Source organism: Osmerus mordax, chromosome 10, assembly GCF_038355195.1.
Source record: "Osmerus mordax isolate fOsmMor3 chromosome 10, fOsmMor3.pri, whole genome shotgun sequence".
Classification (NCBI taxonomy): domain Eukaryota; kingdom Metazoa; phylum Chordata; class Actinopteri; order Osmeriformes; family Osmeridae; genus Osmerus; species Osmerus mordax.
The window spans coordinates 13,568,823-13,589,884 of record NC_090059.1 but is presented as its reverse complement, the minus strand read 5'-3'; the positions used below and the strand labels follow the sequence as shown (position 1 = coordinate 13,589,884).

General features: G+C 48.0%; 1 protein-coding gene across 1 annotated transcript in view; it reads left to right on the top strand.

Moving 5' to 3' along the window:
* plce1 (phospholipase C, epsilon 1) overlaps positions 1–21,062 on the top strand; it is a 51,256-nt gene that overhangs the window by 24,259 nt on the left and 5,935 nt on the right. Inside the window, exons 5-26 of the mRNA XM_067244728.1 lie at positions 1,915–2,051; positions 2,297–2,436; positions 9,098–9,423; positions 12,308–12,453; positions 12,600–12,858; positions 12,948–13,159; positions 14,378–14,419; positions 14,887–15,256; positions 15,373–15,642; positions 15,754–15,918; positions 16,075–16,192; positions 16,376–16,556; positions 16,791–16,913; positions 17,189–17,325; positions 17,532–17,770; positions 17,865–17,926; positions 18,077–18,242; positions 18,347–18,454; positions 18,778–18,894; positions 19,152–19,310; positions 19,485–19,620; positions 19,940–19,987. Of these exons, the coding sequence (XP_067100829.1) occupies positions 1,915–2,051; positions 2,297–2,436; positions 9,098–9,423; positions 12,308–12,453; positions 12,600–12,858; positions 12,948–13,159; positions 14,378–14,419; positions 14,887–15,256; positions 15,373–15,642; positions 15,754–15,918; positions 16,075–16,192; positions 16,376–16,556; positions 16,791–16,913; positions 17,189–17,325; positions 17,532–17,770; positions 17,865–17,926; positions 18,077–18,242; positions 18,347–18,454; positions 18,778–18,894; positions 19,152–19,310; positions 19,485–19,620; positions 19,940–19,987 (3,661 nt within the window). The remainder of the gene's footprint in view (positions 1–1,914; positions 2,052–2,296; positions 2,437–9,097; positions 9,424–12,307; positions 12,454–12,599; positions 12,859–12,947; positions 13,160–14,377; positions 14,420–14,886; positions 15,257–15,372; positions 15,643–15,753; positions 15,919–16,074; positions 16,193–16,375; positions 16,557–16,790; positions 16,914–17,188; positions 17,326–17,531; positions 17,771–17,864; positions 17,927–18,076; positions 18,243–18,346; positions 18,455–18,777; positions 18,895–19,151; positions 19,311–19,484; positions 19,621–19,939; positions 19,988–21,062) is intronic.

The following is a 21,062-nucleotide window of genomic DNA, read 5'->3' as shown; positions in this document are numbered from 1 at the left end:
GACTTGGCTATTGTGCTGCTATGACGTGTGCATGTGTGTTTTAGGAGTGTGTGTATGTGTGTCTGTGTGTGTGTGAGAACTGACCCCAGGGTGCATAGTGTTCCACTGCCTTATTTAATGTGGCCAGGGATGACAGTCCTGTGGCTGGTAGTGCAGTGACAGGCAAACACTGCTGGATCGTGGGTCACATTCGAACATACATTCTTGATCACTTCCTTGAAATAATATTTGGTTCAGTGGCACAGTTCCTTGCATTGTCGGCTCACTGCAAGAAGGAACTCGGTTCAATTACCGCTTGGGGTGCTGTTCGGTGACCCAAGCCTTTCTGCGTTAACCCTTGAAGGAAGGACAACCGGATGAGAGAAAAGCACAGAGAGAATTTCATCGGTAGACACTCAAGCATATATATGTGTGTGTGTGTGTGTTAGGGTCGCCGCTCCCTACACGTGTGTGTGTCATGGCGTGATCAATACATGCCTTTTCTTCTTCTCAACAAACCTGCAGATCTAAAGAACAGAATCCACTGTGACTCTCTATTTCACCAAGTGTTCGACTCTTATCTGTTGGGAAAAGATAGACCACTCACTGATAAAGGAAATGAGGCTGAGGGTGTGAAGTGGTACCCAGGAAATGGACAGTGCCCTGGGGTACTCAGACCTTGAATGAAACCAATCACTTCCACTCATTCACAGTTAAAAGCTCAGTCACGGTGCAAGGCTAGCAGTAATGAGGCCTTCTGTCCATCCCGGTGAGGACATAATCTTAATGGTTTTCTGTAAACAGCCATGAGAGCAGGGCTTTAGGGTCTGCAGGGGTGTAATAATGTCTCTGAGAAGCGTTTTCAGAGTGAGACGGGCCGCCCTCCAGACAAGACGCAAGTGAATTAGATGGTGGGACCCTCTTGTTGAAGCTCTGCTTGCTTTTTCTGTCTCCATCTCCTAAAAGAGTTTTAAGGGGTTTCTTATGATTTTGACACTGACGTTGTTTTGCCGTACGTGTATTTTTCCTCTGTGAGTTTCAGTGGTGGAAGTTTAGACTGAAGTTCCCAGATATCTGGAAAGAAGAGAGGATTATATTGACGTGCTCAAATTTGTTGGTTGTTATCTTTTCTAAGGTACCAACAAATGTGTCCAGGCCATTATCTTTGTAAAATGAGCAATATTTCATCTCCTTTCATAGATTCTTTGCTTTATTCTATGACATACCAAAGGCATGCAAGAATACATGATGCAATAGCTTTTAATGTCATCTCTTTTCAGGAGGAATTAAGCATTATTTCAATGACCTGTAATGGTACCACACAATTTGAGAACATCTGTATTTGATGAGTGCAATAAGCCATGTCGCAAGTGATGCATGTTAATGTATACAAACACAGCTAAACAACCCTACATGTTTTCCCAGTAAACTCATTTCTTCACCACCTATAGACTATAGACAAATGTAACTATTTAAATTCCATACTCCACACCAATGATGGCCAGTCAGTTTAGTCTTTCTGTAGAGGACAGTCTTATCCAGAAGAATTTGCATTCCTGGCAGGTTTTACATACAGCAGGATCCATTTAGACTATTGGACTGTTTTAGTGGACAGTGACTGTAACTGACCACACAGATCCAGCTCAAAGCTCAAACAAAATCTTCTCTTCTTCAGTATTCAGTGTCCTCTGTGAGTGTGTGTCTGCTCTCTGGGAGCTTCAGGTATATCTCTTCTGTTGGCAGATTTACATTTTATTTTGATTTTAATCATTTAGCAGATTCTTTTATCCAAAGGGACATACAAATACTTCTTATCTGTATCAAATCGGTGGAACAGTCATGTGTCTTGGAATTTTTCATCCTGCTGTTAACCGATACTAACACAGGTAGTTACTCTGGATAGTAACTATAGAGGGGTTTGTTTTCTCTTCCCAGATCGGCCATGTGCTAAATGAGGAGGAGCAGCAGCCCCACCCCTGCAGGACGCTCCCGCTCTCCCCTGGGTGTGTGTGTCTGAGGGTGGCATGGCCACCTCCCTGCCCTGGACCCTGGCACTGTCCCTTTCAACCTAGGTAGGAGAAAATACATCCAGACGAGTGTTATTTGACAAATTTTACACACACACACACACAGGCACAACTTTACAAGAAAATAAACAATCACACCATAAAATTCGGATTTTGAAACAAACGTTTTACAGACTTTTTTATTTTAATTTTTTTTACGTGAAGACCATTTTTAACCATCCCAAAGGCAACTCGTATGAGGTTATGTGTGTCGGCCAGTGAAGTTGACCTCGCTGGTCTGTCTATGCCAGGTTCTACCGTGCCAGCTCACAGAGAACATCTGTGAGCTCACACCTGACTGGTGCCCTGCTGGAGGCTACTACTGCCCTCGGTGCCCGCTCCGCTCTGCCCTGTGTCCCTGTGGGCTCCACTGGTCAGGCGATGCTCAAAGGTTAGTATGTGTGTGTGTGGCCCACATCTTCAGCTAGATGGGTTCCCTCATCCAGAGAGAGAGAGAGAGATAAAGCCAACCGTGTTCCAGACTGGTAATAGTAATATATTCATCCTCTCAGTTTAAGTGGTGTGACACATGCAGGCTGAGGTGTAAAACCCTCACGCCCCATCGGAAAACAGCCGGAAATTTAAATAAAAAAACAATATGCCTTTGATTAGTTTGAGTGGTTCTTTTTCTTCCCATGTCTCTCTCCCCCCTCCCCTCCACCTCTTCTCTCACTGAGTGTCTTCCCAGTAATCTGACCTTGGCAGGCTCCTTTCTCCCTGGCGGCAGCTCTCTTGCTCCCTCGCTGATGTGTGGCGGTAAGCCGATCCGCCCAGGCTGGACTGAGAGTCCGCTGGGCGCATGCCAGGTGACAGTGCGTCTGCAGACCAAGGCAGGCGTTTTGACACACTGAGTCACGGACAGACCCGCCGTGGCCTTCTGTCCCGGGTTAATTGTTGGAGCATTCCTCCATTAATGAGTCCTGGAAGTGGTTTCATCTGAAGACTGTGCAAAGCGCTGTTGGTTATTCTATCCTTTTGAAGGTCTCGTTGATTGCACGGCTGCTGTTGTGATTGATGGAAGCGTGGTGAAGTGAGAGTGAGACTATTAGTAACCTGCTGTGTTTTCTCGGATGTGCGTTATTCAACCCCTTTACCCTACAGTGTGAGTCAACACAGGCACCTAGCTAGCCTACTCCACACTGCAGGCATTAGTATAGATCGAAAAAAAAAAACTGAACATTGTACATTTTTCTTAAAAAATAGGTAAAGGGATGTTGGGGGAATGTCGTTTTTTAAATCCCTGTTTATCCTTGGTGGAGGGATGGGGAGGTAGGAACTAGGGGTTGTTTGCGAGCAGGGCTTTCTGATGTATGTTACGCTCCAGTTCTTATGCAAGGTATCCTTCCTAATGATCCATCTTAACAGTAAACCAGGGCTGCTTATGCTAGTTTCTGACTTAGTCAGGGTGACTGAGTGAGATGTGGTAGTGCTGGTTGTGTGTGGCTGGGAGACTTGCACATCTCACATGGACAGCGTACGTGCAGCGTCTGAGGAGAGCTGTCAGAGACGGTCACCAGAGGACATGGGTGGACATGGGACATGGGACACCAGAGGACATGGGTGGACATGGGACATGGGACACCAGAGGACATGGGTGACATGTGGGCTTGAACGACTGTCTGTTTGGCCAGACTGTGTGCTGTGCGCAACATCAAAGCCACTCTGCCTTCATGGTGAGGGTGAAATACTGGCACCTGCAAACCCCACATTCTGGCCTGGTCTGGAATAGTACCTGGGTCGAGGTCAGGTCAGGGTGGCCAGAGGGAGGGAAGGGGAGTATGAGGGACTGTTCCCCCTTGGCTTACAGTGGAGATGACTGAGGTGACGTGCTCCTTACTTGTGTGTAATAATAAACATGATTCCGTTCCAGAATTGTGCAAATCTAAACATATTTTTATAATAAAAAAAAAAAAAAAAAAAAAAATATATATATATATATATATATATATAGTTGTGTTTATATATATATATATACACATACACAACTATCCACAGAGAGGGACCCACTGAGGACTGTTCCCATCTTTCCTACACCTCTGTCTTACTGCATCTTTCATCGAGAGCATACAGGAAGGTTCTTTTCAAGTTACACCACCATGAGCAGTGTGAAGACAGTGTTTCCACAGTAGCCAACCTGCTGCTTACAGACACAACATGAACCACAGCTTCTCTTTTTACCTCTAGGAGGTCCAATCTTTAGAGAGCTCTCCAACAGGACAGGCCAATAGGTTCAGGCTGGTGTCAGAAAGCTAGATTGCTTGTTTTTTTGCTCAGGAAGTCTTGGCAGTGGCACTGCTGGAAGCTTGGTCAGCCGGGTTCATTGCAGTATCTCAGGTTGAAATGGAAAGAGGAAAATAGAGGGAGGGAGAGCAAGAAAGTGAAAGATGACAAATTTGATATGAAAGATCACTGTCACCCGGCAGGTTGTCATAAATGAGAAACAGTTGTTTTTGTTTCATGGAAGCTTCCAGAAGCTTTGTGTTGTAACTGTAAGGGGTTGGTAGCGGGGTTGGGAACGCATGCCCAGGTTGTGTCCGCTGTCAGATAGCATTGTTTATTTTGTTTATGTTGAATGTGCAGCCTAGGGCCCAGCTTGCTTGACTTCTGTAAGTAGCTCATTGTCAGACAGCTTTCTACTTCTCTTGGAGAAAGAGCAGGTGCAGAACAACAATGGTTCATTTGCTCTTGTTTGGAACAGTACTGTCAGGCCATTCAGTACTATAAAGTGTGTGTGTGTGTGTGTGTGTGTGTGTGTACTGTCATCCGTCTGGGCCTGGGAGGAAAAGTACATGGCTGGATGAATGAGCGGGAGCCCTGTGTTAAACAGGTCTCCTCTGTATGCTTCATAATGGGGGGAAGGTGAAGGTCTGTTGTTGGAGTTTGTGTATCTGTGTGTTTGTGTTCTGCTGAGGAGGCCATTGTGCTTGGCTTCCTTCCAACATACTGTGGTTATTATATATTGTGTCATTGTCTTAAGCGTATGGTGACATTGAAAGCAGAGGGGGAACTGAATAGTTTTTAAAAGGGAGTCTATTGTTTATGAGCCAGCTTTATTACGTAAGAATATTTAAATCAATTTAAAAACACGAAATACTGTAAACTCATGGTACCAAAATGTCTCCTTTTCTGAATCAAATTTGTGTGTGACTGACTCAGTGATGTGGTCAAGGATCTTCTACACTGACTGTCCATGTGAGGGTAAACTGAGAGAGTGAGGAGGAAGGAAGGGGGGTTGTGGTGATGTAAGGGAGAGGTGGGAGGGCTGGGGGAGTGGGGGGGGCTGGGGGAGTGGGGAGGGCTGGGTGAGTGGGGAGTGGGGAGTGGGGAGGGCTGGGGGAGTGGGGAGGGCTGGGGGAGTGGGGAGGGCTGGGGGAGTGGGGAGGGCTGGGTGAGTGGGGAGGGCTGGGGGAGTGGGGAGGGCTGGGTGAGTGGGGAGTGGGGAGGGCTGGGGGAGTGGGGAGGGCTGGGGGAGTGGGGAGGGCTGGGGGAGTGGGGAGGGCTGGGGGAGTGGGCAGGGCTGGGGGAGTGGGGAGGGCTGGGGGAGTGGGGAGGGCTGGGGGAGTGTGGCAGGGGGAAATGGAGCTAGAGTTGGAGTTGGAGAGCCGTTGATTGTGTGAGGAGGTGCAGAAGCATTATGGAGTGTGTGTGTGCGCGTACGGGTGTGTCTTCCAGCATGTGTAAGGGGAACGGTGGGCTGACCTGTGTTTATATCTTGCTGCCTAATGACTGGCTGGCTGGCTGGACTAGCGCATGGCTGTGAGGTATGATGCGTGTCAGCAGCACGGGGAGTGAGCAGAGCTGAGCAAAGCAAGGAGAGAGAGAGAGAGCAGCTGCAGTCACAGCAGAGACTGAGCATTCAGCAGCTCAGCTGCAGACAAGTGCACCTCGCCGTCGCAGCAGCTGACTGTCAGTGAGACCAACAGGACAAGCTAGCCCGGCTAGGCTAGCTACCAATCATGAAACATTCACACAGGATGGACATCAAGCTCATCAGTAAGTAAACAGCTGCGTGGTTAGTTGAGCTGATTTGTTGGTTTGTTAGTTGCTGCTTTGTTGCTTTTGCTGTTACTGTCAGTGGCTGTCAAGTTGGAAAGTAGAACCTGATGCCTCCAGTGGTTAGAATATGTGCTTTGAACCCAGCAGAACATTCTGTGATGTGTGGCTCCGAGTGGCTCCTGTATGGGCTGTCTTTACTGGGTGTCTTCCAGGACTGGCTGTTCACATTCTGTAGTTTTTTTAAATATAGGACCATGAGATTTTTATTTCTGTCTGCACAGTGCTCCAGACTGTGCAGCTGGGAGGTTTACAAATGAGGTTTTATTGTTATGTGACTATAAATCAGGTTGATTCAGAGACATAAGGGAAGTAGTGGAGTGAAGTGTTTATAATCTAACAATTGTGTTTGTAGTACTTACAAAGATTATTTACTTATAGCCTCATATGTCTCTTACTCTCCACACCATTAGTGTTCAGTTCCACCTCCACTGGACGTTTACTTACATTTACATTTACATTTAGTCATTTAGCAGACGCTCTTACCCAGAGCGACTTACAGTAAGTACAGGGACATTCCCCCCGAAGCAACTAGGGTGAAGTGCCTTGCCCAAGGACACAACGTCAATTGACACGGCCGGGAATCGAACTGGCAACCTTCAGATTACTAGCCCGACTCCCTCACCGCTCAGCCATCTGACTCCCTTTTTACTTACTGCAGCTGGGTCTGAGCTCCTGTTAAGAGTCTTACTGAGCAGTAGGAGTAAGTAACTGCAGTCACCATGTTCAAGGTTCTCTGCCTGGCTAAGCTTGAATAGCTGGTGATTCATCCTTTTATTTGCTAGGAGGAAGGCAGTGCCTCCTACCTTGATTGCTTGTTGTTGACTTGTGATTTTTGCCTGTGTCTATTCAGACTCTTCAGAGCTGAGAATAGTGTAATAACTTTGCTGTTCTGTAGCCCTGAGGACATCCTCCGCAGGGATCCCAGATACACATGAGTCTTAGTTCTGGGTTACAAACACAGAAAAAAACATTCTGAACTCACTGATCCCTGTTTTCACATAGAGGTTGTGAGTTTTGGGGTTCATCTGCCGGTAGAGCAGGTGAGTGTGTGTGTGTGAGAGTGAGTGAGAGTATGAGTGTGATCTAGGAGGAGATTAGATTCACAGCAGGATGTTCGTCCAAACAGCCTGCCCTTGTCTCAAGCAGGATCTTTGCTAACATTAGCTGAAACAAAACCACTGAACCACGCACACACACACACACACATTTTATTAAACTCCAATCTGTTCATTAAACCGCCCGTGCATAAATATTAGGGGGGCACTGCTGGGCGTTATGTTGCTACGCTAATGGAATAAATATCAGTTTGTCATTTCCACTTCAAAAGGAGGCAGCTTGTAAAAAGCCCAGCAGAAATAGTAATCTAGATCCAGACAATAGGATGGAAGATTTACTCTTATCTTCTATCACCAAAGTCAATTTTGTGAGCTTTTTCTAGAGGAGAGGTCAGTTACAGACTGGGGTTACTATGCCACTAGTCCGCTTCACATCCACTATATTTAGAAATGTCCCACAGTCTGGATTCTAGAACATTCTGTATGAATTCTAGAACCTTCTATATGGATTCTGGAACCTTCTGTCTGGATTTGGAACCTTCTGTTGGGAGGTTCTAGAAGCACCTATCCCGAAAAGCCAGTCCTGCTGCAGGATGTGCTGTGTGCTCAGACCTAAATGTGACAAATAGCTTACACCTGCCTCTGTAAACACAACCACCGGCTCTCCCTCCGTCTCACACACACACACGTTTGTGTGTTCATAATGGTGGCTACTGCGTCCGGATGCACAAATCAAGCAGTATAAATAGGCAACTTTTCTCTCATCCGCTGGTTATTGTGGTTGTCATGGCTACCTGTAGCACATCTTGAGGGTGACCCAGGACACCCAGCGCTCCTCGTCGGGGTGTGACGTTTGACAGTGACCAGAGGAGCGGTCTTGTTCCTGGAATCTAGAGGAGTGGGTTTATTCCTGGTATCTGGTGTATTTCTCCATAAATTCCCTTCATTGTATTAACATACAGTAACACACAGCATGGGCACCCCCACACACATGCAGTCATGGTCCCTTAATCCTTATATAAACAGGATCTTACTGGTCTGACACCTCCTCAGTCATCTTCATTTAGCTCTCCTAAACACCTCCTTGTTGATATATAGCTGTTTACTTCTTGGTCAGGCTCCCATGCTCAATAGATCAATATCTCAGTGTGAGACCTGGAGACGGCAATCAATACGATGGAGAAGAGTTTACCCATCCACTGGTGGATGGAGTGGAGTTATTACTTCTTATGAGGAAGATGAAAGAGAGGAGTTACAGTCACACAAACAGAGGTTAATGTCTCATTCAGAAACCCAAACAGGATTATCTGTGTGTGTGTGTGTGTGTGCTCCATCCAGTACTGCCCCGGTATTGACAATGTGGGGTGGCCCATCAGGGTTCTGAACCAGGGTTTCAGGCTGTTTTATGTCAGTGTTTCTTCAACTCTGTGGCTTTTAACTCTCTCTCTCTCTCTCTCTCTCTCTCTCTCTCTCTCTCTCTCTCTCTCTCTCTCTCTCTCTCTCTCTCTCTCTCTCTCTCTCTCTCTCTCTCTCTCTCTCTCTCTCTCTCTCTCTCTCTCTGTGTCTCTCTCTCTATCTCTGTCTCTCTCTCTGTCCTCTCTCTCTCTCTCTCTCTGTCTCTCTCTGTCCTCTCTCTCTCTCTCTCTCTCTCTCTCTCTCTCTCTCTCTCTCTCTCTCTCTCTCTCTCTCTCTCTCTCTGTGTCTCTCTCTCTATCTCTGTCTCTCTCTCTGTCCTCTCTCTCTCTCTCTCTCTCTGTCTCTCTCTGTCTCTCTCTCTCTGTCTCTCTCTCTATCTGTCTCTCTCTTTGTCTCTCTCTGTCTCTCTGTCTCTCTGTCTCTCTCTCTCTCTCTCTCTCTCTCTCTCTCTCTGTCCTCTCTCTCTCTGTCTCTCTCTCTCTCTGTCCTCTCTCTCTCTCTATGTCTCTCTGTCCTCTCTCCAAGAACGCCAGCTGTGCAGCAGCATGGCGAGCTCCGTCAGCAGCCTCCCCCCCAGCGTGACGGGCATCAGTAAGGAGCTGGCCGACCTGCGTCACCTGGTCCAGTTCCCGGAGGAGATCGCCGCCATCCTGACGGACCAGGAGCAGCGGCTGTATCGCCGCGTCTTCCCCCTCGACTACCTCTGCTTCCTGACCCACGACCTGGGCAGCCCCGAGCCCCCCGGGGGGCGACGCCATCCCAACCTGAAGGCCTCGCTCTCCGCCCCCGCCATGCCCACCCAGAATGCCCGGCGCAACGCCGTCGAGGACCTGGTCACCCGCTTCAACGAGGTGATTCCGTGTTTTTGATTCGGTTTGATTGGGTCGACGTGGATTAGGACAGTTCTGATTCCAGTTGATTATGTTAAGTTTGAGATTTAAACCATCCCAAACCTCCCTTAAAGCTGTTAGTCTTGGGGCTTAGCAGTGAATCAGATTCATGTAACAGTCCTGGTCAGGATACGTCTATGACAATCTGCTGGGGCTTATCCTCACCTGCTGATCATCCACCAGCCCTCACGTTAGAGACAACTATCCACAGAAAGACTTCCTTCTAATCTGGGAGGCATCTTAAGCATGGAGAGTTTCTCCCTCCCAGGATTGACCTGTGTGTGTGGCAGGCTGTATTTGGTCTGTCTCTGCCAGCCTGTTTCACAGAGCTCTGTTAGTTAGTGTCGAGTTTCACGCACTGCCAGGACTCTCTGACCGCTCCTACGCTGATTGACTTTGAGGATAAACAATTAAGAAAAAACGTCTTGGCCGGCTGGAGAAAGGGAGGCACGGAGCCATGTGGCCGCAGGGTGGAAATGATGTCATCTTTAAGTCGCATGCCTCCGCATCAGCTGGTTCTCATTTAGTCAGAAGGAGAAAGAGAAAGAGAGCGAAAGGGGGAAAAAAAAGGTTTATTTTTCCAAAATGTGCATCCTAGCCATATTTGGGCATATGAACCCAGAGTTAATGACTGTTCCCTTCAGAGACACAATGATCGCACCCCCCTCAGGATCATAGGTGATGTGGGCTTTTGCTGTGTCCCATTTCACCAAACCTGAGCACAGTTATGCAGTTTATACAGTTTACCTTGAGGCTTTTGGCTTTGAGCCATGAATGAGACCTATAGCTATGGACATGTTCAACAGTTTGATCCCAAATGACTGTCTGAAGCAGTTAGGTCTGACAAACACAACGTGTCCATGTGTTGAGTTTGGAATAACTCTCTGTCAACCTTAATTATGTAACACACACATCAAGGCGAGACTGACCCTCATCGTGCTAGGGAGTGAACGCACACACACACACACACACCCACACACAGACACACACACAGGAGATCAGATGTTCTTTTAAAATGATGTACTTGTTTGATCTGCGGTCATATCAAATATGCCAGCAGGAATTTCTATTACATTCATTTCTCTTCTACAGTATGTAACAACCTTGTAAAGGTATCATGTGTACATATTGTGTTCAATAGACAGGATTACGTCTGGGATTATATAACCTAACCTCCTAACCTGCCGTGTGAGACTCAACATAGACAGGTACTTGGGTGTACTGGACTAGTATAGTACCATAGACATGTACTGGACTAGTATAGTACCATAGACAGGTACTGGGGTGTACTGGACTAGTATAGTACCATAGACAGGTACTGGGGTGTACTGGACTAGTATAGTACCATAGACATGTACTGGACTAGTATAGTACCATAGACAGGTACTGGGGTGTACTGGACTAGTATAGTACCATAGACAGGTACTGGGGTGTACTGGACTAGTATAGTACCATAGACATGTACTGGACTAGTATAGTACCATAGACAGGTACTGGGGTGTACTGGACTAGTATAGTACCATAGACAGGTACTGGGGTGTACTGTATCTGTGGACGCGGTGATCTGTCATTATCAAGTTCACCTAGAGAAAGGCAGCTATCTGGAATATCAAAAGCTGTGCCAAGTATGCGCTGTGCTCTGGTCTGGTCTCTCTGATCTGCGCCGTCTCGCAGGGCTTTAAAGAGGGCCCCGTCGCCAAGCCACAGACCTCCCCAGTCAGAATGGTTAAGATGTTGAGAGACAGACACTAATGTAACACAGGCCCTTGTTCAAATCGGGGGGATTCTGAACGATTATGTCATCCAGGACATGATATTCTAGACACCCCAGAGATAGAAGGCTGTGTTTGGTCGGTTCCTCATCTCCTGGCTGTCTGTCCATCTCTCTCCCATTCCTTCTTAGAAACTGGGGGCTGCGGTCTGATCTCTGATCTTTGTTTCTGTGATTGTCATGTAGTTTTATTTAGTGTCTATGAAGTCGCCCCCAGGCCTTACATAAACCAGCAAATGGATCTGTGGGATGTATGTTTGTCTATGTCTGTGGGGGTTAAGCCTTTGGCCTGCTGGCTTGTCTCTCTGTGTGTAACTGTAGACCTGGAACTGAGAGCGGGAATGTAGCAGAGATGATAGGAGAATGAGGAGATCCTCTCTCCCCCCTGATCCTACCAGAGGCACAGATCAGCCCCCACCAACACACGCACAAATGCGCACACACATACACAGTAGGAACTGATCTATCAACTGCCTGTGGAACTGTTTATTCAACTCCCATTGTTTCAGTCAGGGGAGGTTTAATCGTGACATGACAGTGACATTTTTCTTGGACCTGTGACATCCAGCGTCGAATAAAGTAGTTTGACCTTGGAACTGCCGTTCAGTTGGTGTAAAATAAGAACTGACATCAGTTCTTATTTTCTAGGCAGTTCCATGATGGTGTTAAAGAGTGCCATGACTCATTTAGAGAACTACTAGAGTCAACATTGTTCCAGGGGTATATGTTGAGGTCATTCCATTTCAGTGAGATGCACTGTCTTCTTCATGTCCACACACAGAAAAACGACTCTAACTGGCTCACGATCAATCATGTCCGTGTCCCTAGTGTGTAAAACATTAACTCCTGCCGCCTGGTCCCTGGGCTGCTCACTGTGGCTGAGTCAGAGACAGGTGTGTCCTGACTTCCAATGAATCATGTTACAACTCTGTGAGGTACTACAGCAAATGTTGCAGTGACTTACACTGTACCTTCCTCTGATACTGATCGTGTCGTTGACAGTGTTTGGTAGTGGTGATGCTACGATGATGTAACCCTGTTGTTGATGTAACCCTGTTGGTGATGGGCTCGCAGGTGAGCTCGTGGGTGACATGGCTGGTGCTGACGGCAGGCTCCATGGAGGAGAAGAGGGAGGTGTTTTCCTACCTGGTCCATGTGGCCAAGTGCTGTTGGAACACGGGCAACTACAACGCCGTCATGGAGTTCCTGGCTGGGCTTAGGTAGGGATACGCGCAGACACACATGTGTACACATAACCACAATCACACACAGATGCATCTTAACAATATCAACCTTACAAATTGATTGGAAGTGGATGCAGGATACAATGGTCTAACGTGCTGCGAATGCTCGTCCCTGTCCCCAGGTCTCGTAAGGTTCTGAAGATGTGGCAGTTCATGGACCAGGGGGACATTGAGACCATGCGGAGCCTGAAGGATGCCATGGCGCAGCACGAGTCTTCCTCCGAGTACAAGAAAGTGGTGACCCGCGCACTCAATATCCCAGGGTGCAAAGTAGTGCCGTTCTGCGGCGTCTTCCTGAAGGAGCTGAGCGACGCGCTGGACGGAACCGCCAGCATCATCAGTCTGCGCCCACCCAGCGATCACAACGATGACTCGCTGGAGGTAGAACACATGCGTTCACACACACATACCCTCGCACACGCAATAATGCCTGAATGTGTTTTTGAACCTTGACAACTTTGTGTTTGTAGTTCGTAACAGACTACAGTGGCCAGCAGCACTTCCTGCAGAGGGTGGGGCCAGATGGGCTGCACAGCCAGGAAAAGGAAGCGACGGTCAGCAACATCCTGCAGATCATTCGAAGCTGCAATCGCAGCCTGGAGGCGGAAGAAGGGGAGGACACGCCTCTAAAAGATGGCGTGGCGTCCCGCAAGAACTCTTTTCGGGACAGGAACAAGCACCAGTGAGTACCGCTCCTGTGCCAGTCTGACAGTGTGATAAACTTGATCATTAGTCCGTCACTAAGCGACTTTGTGAGTGTGATTTGTGATGGTTAGAGTTCATCTGTTTGTGTCATTAAATGCCCCTGTCGTGCAAAAATGTACAAATGCATATTTTATTGTTTTTATCAGAAAAATATTGGATAAGCCTTCATCCATTTGAAGGAAATTTCTCTTTCAATCACACAAATCGCACAGTGCCTGAAAACCTTTTCACTGTAAATGCTTTCAAACAGTCTCCACTGAATTGCTGTCATTACGTGCATTAAGTATAAAAGTATGAAACTGAAGTCCTTTCTCTGCCTGTGTGCTGACACTGGGGGAGACTTGGGCACTCAGGAATTCTAAAGGGACATGAGGGCTTTATAACTGCCAGACCTGGGTTAGAGAACTGGGTACACTTTCTATCGCCTTAGCAACGACAGACCCAACCGTGTTACTCTGTCAGAAAGGCAGCAGGGGTTAGCATATAGTTCTAATTCTATCACCATGGCTCTCCTGACTAAACGTTCTGTCCTGCACAAGTGTGGCAGTTGCTGTTGACACCTAAATGATGCTTCCGTTATGAAACGAGCTGAAAGAAATGGCAAGATGACAAAATTGCCCATTTGTTTGGGTATCTACTTGAGAAAAGGTTTTTGTTGCAAATTAATAAGAGATTGTATCGGTATGAAAAATACTGAAACCCGAAACATTTTCCAGACCATCTCATGTTGCGGGTTGTCTAGAGGTGGTATGTGTTTACACTGTGACTTTTCACATCTCTTCTTTCTTGTGTTCCAAATTCCTTCTGGCTCCGGAAAATAGAACGTACTGGATTGGATAATGGGCTCAAATAAACACCTAGCTAGGGTAGCTGATAATAGTACAGGATAACAGATTCCAGTTTCCTGTGCAGACAGGAAGGAAGCTCTGCTACTCCTCACAACATGGACTTTGATGACACATTGTAGAGTTACTGAATCCATTTTGGAGGTTGAAGAGGCCGGAATTACGCCATTTTGGCTCTGTACTTTCTGCTTTCCTGTAGAAGTAGTCATTTGTCAAAGGTTTAGTGGGGAGACATAAGATCTAACGGCACAACTCTCAGAATCTCATTCCTCCCCTTTCTCATCTGTCTTCAATGGTATCCTGACCTTTCTCCTCATTTTTCCTCCCTCATCCCTCTCTTCCTCCTTTAGCTCCCAGTCATTCAGGAGTGCATCAGACTCAAACCGTGTTTTGTAAGTTGCCAGAAGACTGCTGTGTGGAAGCTGACACTAATTGACTTGTCCTTGCATTGCTTTAATTGTAGGTGTTGACTTGCAAATACAATTGCATGGGTGCCTTGCTGTTACAATCTGTTCCAACTCCAATGCTACTGAATTAATCTGTATTTGAAAAGACAATAAAATAATTCTACGGGGGTGCAGATGTTATGTTGTATGCTAACTCGCTAACTTTCAATAGGCAGGTGGTGGTGATGAATACATGCAGCTTGGAAGGGGAAATTCTAACCCTGAAGACCAATTGCTGTCCCGAAACTCATCACCTCTTCTCCATTTCTCCTATTTCATTTCCTCCTTCCTTCCACCCTCCCTCCACCCTCCCTTTCCCTATGTCACCCCCCTTTCTCTTCTTTCTCATTCCCTCCTCTCTCCATCTCCCTCCTTCCACTTCGCTCTGTCACATCCCTTCCTTTCCAAACCAGGTTTGTGGTGGGGGACCTGTCTGACTCGGAGGGGGACCTGACAGATCCTCAGGGGAAGATAGAGGTGGAGTTCCAGGGCACTGAGGAGACCCATCAGGCCTTCAGCCACAGCACGGAGCTCATCCCCTGGTATGTGCTGTCCCTCCAGCCGGACGTGCACCAGTTCCTCCTGCAGGGGGCCACCGTCATCCACTACGACCAGGAGAGCCACCTGACCGCCCGCTGTCTGCTCCGACTACAGCCAGACAATGTCACCCTGACCTGGGCCAAGCCACAGAGTGGAGGCCCTTCCCCCCCGGAGCCCCCAGCCCTGGGACAGCCGGTGGTCAGTGGGCTGGCAGAGGGGCTGCTGGACCTGGGAGTGGTGAAGGTAGTGAAAGACCTTGGGACCTTTGTTACTTACCTTTCTACATATATCCTCTCATAAACTTGCGCTTTCTTGCAACAGTGTAAAACCGTATGATGTAACTCTCCATGCTCCTCCAGGCGGTGTTCCTCGGCCACTCCGGGGTGGACGTTCACGCCGTGTGTCTGCAGAACAAGCTGAGTCACATGACCTGCGAGGAGAACGGCCTGAGCCTGCTGTACGGCCTCTCCACCACCGACAACCGCCTTCTGCACTTCATGGCGCCCAATCACACGGCCCGCATGCTTTACGAGGGCTTGTCTGAGCTAGTCAGTGCCATGAGGAAGCTGAAAAAGTTCCCCGACCAGAGACTGACCTGGCTTAGGAGACAGTACGTCAGCCTGTACCAGGTAGGGCTCTCCGTCTGGGCTAGGGTTAGGACTAAATAGGGTTAGGGGTGGTACCTGCTTGTGCATTCGTACTTGTGACTGTATCAACATTGTGTAACTGTGTCTCTCCAGGAGGAGGGGAGGTTCGAGGGCCCCACCCTGGCCCAGGCCATCGAGCTGTTCGGTGGGCGTCGGTGGAACATGGGCACTGGTGGTTCGGAGAGGGCCGGTGCCCAGAAGAACAGCCCCCTGGGTATGAATACCAACACCAAGAAGAAGAAGAAGGCTCCCATCAGGGTAAGCACCTCTGGTCACGAGGCATACTAGACTTAACAGAACAGCACTATCTTGTGGCCCAGTTATATTTTGTACCATCCTAGAGCAAATGAGTCCAGAAGGCAATCAGAGGGTATTGGTATTGATTTGTGTGTGTGTGTGTGCGTTGGTCCACAGGCAGACAGTGGAGATGCTACTGATGATGAGATGATCTCCAGGAAGACCAGGAGCTGTAAGGAGAGCCTGGGTCGGAACGGACCGGACCTGTCAGACAGCATAGACCAGGAGGAGCCAGGTACTGATCACACACACAGAGGGATGTTTCTCCACTGCCATGGTTTACATTTCAAAGACTTTACTGTAAACTCAATGAGACATCAGGTTGTTAAAATGTATTTTTTGTTTAAAATTCACCATCTTTAGTTTGATCTCAGCTCCTTTATGAATCTGACCCTTGTGTGTGTGTGTGTGTGTGTAGAGGGCTGTTCCCTGGGCTTTCCCGGACCCTTCCCCCTCTCCACCAGTAAGACCCCTACATCCCTGACGTCCTCCGCCTCTTCCTCCTCCTCCTCCTCCTCCTCCTCCAGCATGGGGAGCACCAGTACCTCCCGCCCCCACTCCTCTCCCATCCTGTCGGGCAGCTCCAAGGCCCAGCCAGGGTAAGACTGCAGGCGAGAGATGCTTACCAGGGAAGATGGACTAAACTTAGTACAGCTGGTATTGTTTCACCAAGGGAGTTGTGTGTTTAGCACCAGGTGCACCAGACATATGTACTGCACAAGCATTTTTATGCAAGTTGTATATTTGTTGAGTTTTTTTCTGAAAACGGAACCGCATTTGCCTGAATGTTGAATAGATTTAATAAATTAAGTCAATCAATAAATTATGTGCAGAGCGTGGAGCAGCAAGAGCTGGCACGGCCGGGGGAAAGGCTGCTTCAAGGGCTTCCAGAACCTCATGATCTCGGACAGCACCATGAGCTTCATCGAGTTTGTCGAGCTCTTCAAGTCCTTCAGGTAGAGGGGACATAGTCTCTATATGCATCACTCTTTATGTCAGGACTCCACAATATGAACACCTATTCAGCTGATCAATAGCTCATGTATTGTAACACATGCAGTCTGTAGTACGTGTCAGGCCTGGCAGAATGAAATACACCCTGCATATATCCTATGATGAATCTATTCAGGATCTCTATCAAAGCTTTCAGAAACCACATTATTCTCAAGGTTGCTATGCCACAGCTGCAGACACATGTTAATGACTTCTTTTCACTGTGGGATCTGTGCAGCATTCGGAGCAGGAAGGACCTGAAGGAGTTGTTTGACACCCACGCAGTACCCTGCAGTCGCTCAGGCCCCGACTCTGCTCCTCTCTACACCAGCCTCCACATCGATGACAAGGACACAGGCCTGCAGCCAGACCTGGGTCTGTAGCCAACTCTGCTACTGTTTCTGCCTTCACTTCATCTCTCTGTCTCTCTCTCTCTCTCTCTCTCTCTCTCTCTCTCTCTCTCTCTCTCTCTCTCTCTCCCCCCTTCCTCTCTCTCTCTCTCTACCCCTCTCTCTCTTTCCATAGAATCCCCTTTCCCTCATGTTCATCCTGTTTTGATATCATTCCCTCTTCCTCTCCAGACCTGCTCACTCGTAATGGTTCAGACCTAGGACTGTTTATCAGGACGCGCCAGCAGATGTCCGAAAACCAGAAGCAGATCTCCGACGCCATCGCGGCGGCCAGCATCGTCACCAACGGCACTGGTGTGGAGAACGCCTCGCTAGGTGTGCTGGGATTGGCTATCCCCCAGCTCAACGACTTCCTGGTCAACTGTCAGAGAGAACACCTGACGTATGACGAGATTCTCAGCATCATCCAGGTAGGATGGATGGTAGACTGCAGATAGAAATGTGTAATTGTGCAGTTGATTACATGGATTTGTGACTACCTTGTTGTCTGCTTGTCGACTCCAGAAATTTGAGCCATCCGCAAGCATGCGTCAAATGGGTTGGATGTCCTTTGAGGGATTTGCCAGGTACAGAATTTCACTGCCTTACTTTCCCATTCGGAATGTCCTTTCCTGTGAGGAACTGTTACAAAACGACAACCACGTCAACTTTTTGAGAGGTAAACGTATGTACCGAATGTGAGGAACCTGACCCCTCCTGCTCCCCTTGTCTCCCAGGTTTCTGATGGACAAGGATAACTTTGCCTCAAGGAACGAGGAGTCTCAGGTGAAGGTGGAGGAGCTCCAGTACCCCATGTCATACTACTACATTGAGTCCTCCCACAACACCTACCTGACTGGGCACCAGCTGAAGGGGGAATCCTCTGTGGAGCTCTACAGTCAGGTTAGATCCACAGTCAGACGCGGAAAGAAACACATTTTTCCTTTCCCTGAGAGGATTGTGGTGTGTTTTAACGGGCCTGTCTAACTGTGTGTGTGGTTGCCTAGGTGCTGCTACAAGGCTGCCGGAGTGTGGAGCTGGACTGTTGGGATGGAGACGATGGGATGCCTATCATCTACCATGGACACACCCTCACTACCAAGATCCCCTTCAAAGTTAGTGCACACTGACAATATTCCCTTCAAGGTTATTACACTAGAAAGATTCCCTTAGTTAGTAGGAATAGTTGAGTAGTAGGAATAGTATTTATCCTTCTCATTACTCTGCTACACGACACGACTACTGTTCTTATGTCATCTCAGCTTGGAATAAAAACAAATAACTGCCTGTATTTCATGCTAGTTAGAGTCTGTTATGGAATCTGCATCATAAGGGTGCTATTTCACAGTCAAATGCATCTGACCATAAACATAAACTTCAAAAGTCACATTTTATAAACAACTGCCTTTCTCTGCTGTTGTCTCCCATGATCCTTTAGGATGTGGTTGAGGCTGTGAACCGCGCCGCGTTCCTCTGCTCCGACATGCCCGTTATCCTGTCCATCGAAAACCACTGCTCCCTCCCCCAGCAACGCAAGATGGCCGAAATCTTTAAGGTAGACAATGTTCACAACCATAACTTCCGTTGGTCAGACCGACACGAGTGTCTTGACTAATAGATTTGTTGCAGTTCAATAAGGCTAGCTCAGGCTTCAATCTGAATCACAGGGGAGCTGAAATCTCTGAGAACCTCTCAGAGATGCTGTTCCCTTGACAGATCCACCACTAAGACTGATAAAGATCCTCTGGTCCTCTGCCATCGTGGACATGTTTGTTTGTTTATCCATCCTTCTTTGTTGGTGTTGTTTTGAAGGCGGTCTTCGGGGAGCGTCTGGTGACCAGGTTCCTGTTTGAGAGCGACTTCTCAGATGACCCTCTGCTCCCCTCGCCCCTCCAGCTCCGGGGCAAGATCCTCCTGAAAAACAAGAAGCTGAAGGCCCACCAGGCCCCTGTAGACATCCTCAAGCAGAAGGTCCGGGCTCACACACGCTCTCTCACAAACGCTCAAGCATGCACTGTCTCTCACACACGCAGACGTACACACACACACACACACACACACACAAACTCTCTCGCTCAAGCACAAACACATACACACACTCACAGATCCAGTTAATTGAAAATGTCTGTCAACACTATTCCTCAGGCTCACCAGCTGGCACACATGCAGGCCCAGGCTAGCAACGGGACACCGGGGGGAAGCTCCCCTGGCAACCATGCCAACGAGGAGGAGGAGGAGGAGGAAGACGAGTATGACTACGACTATGAATCTCTGTCTGATGGTGAGCTGAGGAAGATCTACGAGCCTGCACACACACAACACACACTGCCACAGTATGACCAAGGTAGAATGTTCCTCAGTTGTTAAGAGGGTCTGGAGTTTTTTCCAAGTTAAAACTCTTAATGAGGATGGATGGGACTGACCATACCGTTGGTACAGTCTTGGTAGAACTCTTGTTATTCTGGTCTTTCTCCTAACACCTTTCAAAGTTCCTGTCTTTTTAACCCAAGTCAAGCCCTCTGGTACATGTTCCTGTGTACTTCTCCTCTCTTGATCGTACCCATGTCTTGTCTTCCTGCTCCTCTTCTTTTTCTCTCTAGCCGACGTCCTCACGGCCTCCACAGCCTCTTACTCTTACTGCCATGAAGGTAAACCTCCACCACAACTGCCCTGCTACTGCCCCATGCTAAGCCCTCCTCACAATCCCCTCACCCCAGCCCCGACCCTCCTCCACCCCCCTCACCTTAGCTCTGACCCCCTTAGTCCCCCCGCCCCCCCACCATCCAGCATGTGTGTGCTAGCTAGCTATATTCCCTGAGGCAAAAACACATTTAATTAATCAATGACATTGAAGCAAAAGGTAAGATTTGGTCATTGAAGAGTCTGCAGTAAGTATTGAGCTCAAATTCCTACGACATCCTTCAAGCCTGCTTCGTCTGTGCAGTACTGTGCTGGTGGTGTGCTAATTGGTGTGCCTGCTTCCTAGCTAGCATGAGTGAAATGTGTGTTGGGGTGCTCTGAGGAGGATACTGTGTAAAGGGTTCAGGGCTAGTTAGAGGAGCAACACAATGTGTGTTTTGGTTAATGATCCAGTAGGTGTTGTAAGTGTTGTTAGTACACATGCACACAGACACAGGAACCAGTGTACTGTAAACACATCACCCCCTCCCCTCCGCCCATCCAGACTCTGTGTTCTGACAGGCTGCAGTGACCTTGGTGGCGTAGGCTCGGCACAGAACCCAAACAAAACCATCTGGTTTCTCAGGCCCCGTTGTGCCCCTCTCTCTCCACACACACACACACACACACACACACGTTCGGCTGGCTGGCTGACGGGCTCTCGGGGGAAGAGACTCCGAGGTCAAGTTCTTTTCAGTACCCTCAGTTAAGGGAGGGATTTGGAATTTGCGATTCTTTGAGCAGGACACTGAGCAGACATGATTCTAGCACAGTCAAGATAAAAGACTGGCTGAATTGATTGACAACAATCTGTAGCATTCCTAAGTTATTATGATGTGTGTGTGTGCATGTTGTGGTGGGTGTGTGAGTATGTTTGCTTGAATGTGTGTGGGGGAATAGAAACTATTGTTCAATCAAGAAATACTTTCTATGGCCTTGCTAGCTGACATCGATTAGCATTCCACTGCTGATTGATTTGTGCTAGCAGAGACAGAAGAATGATGATGAGCGAGGGATGTGCTTACATAAGTGACTATAAGGTGA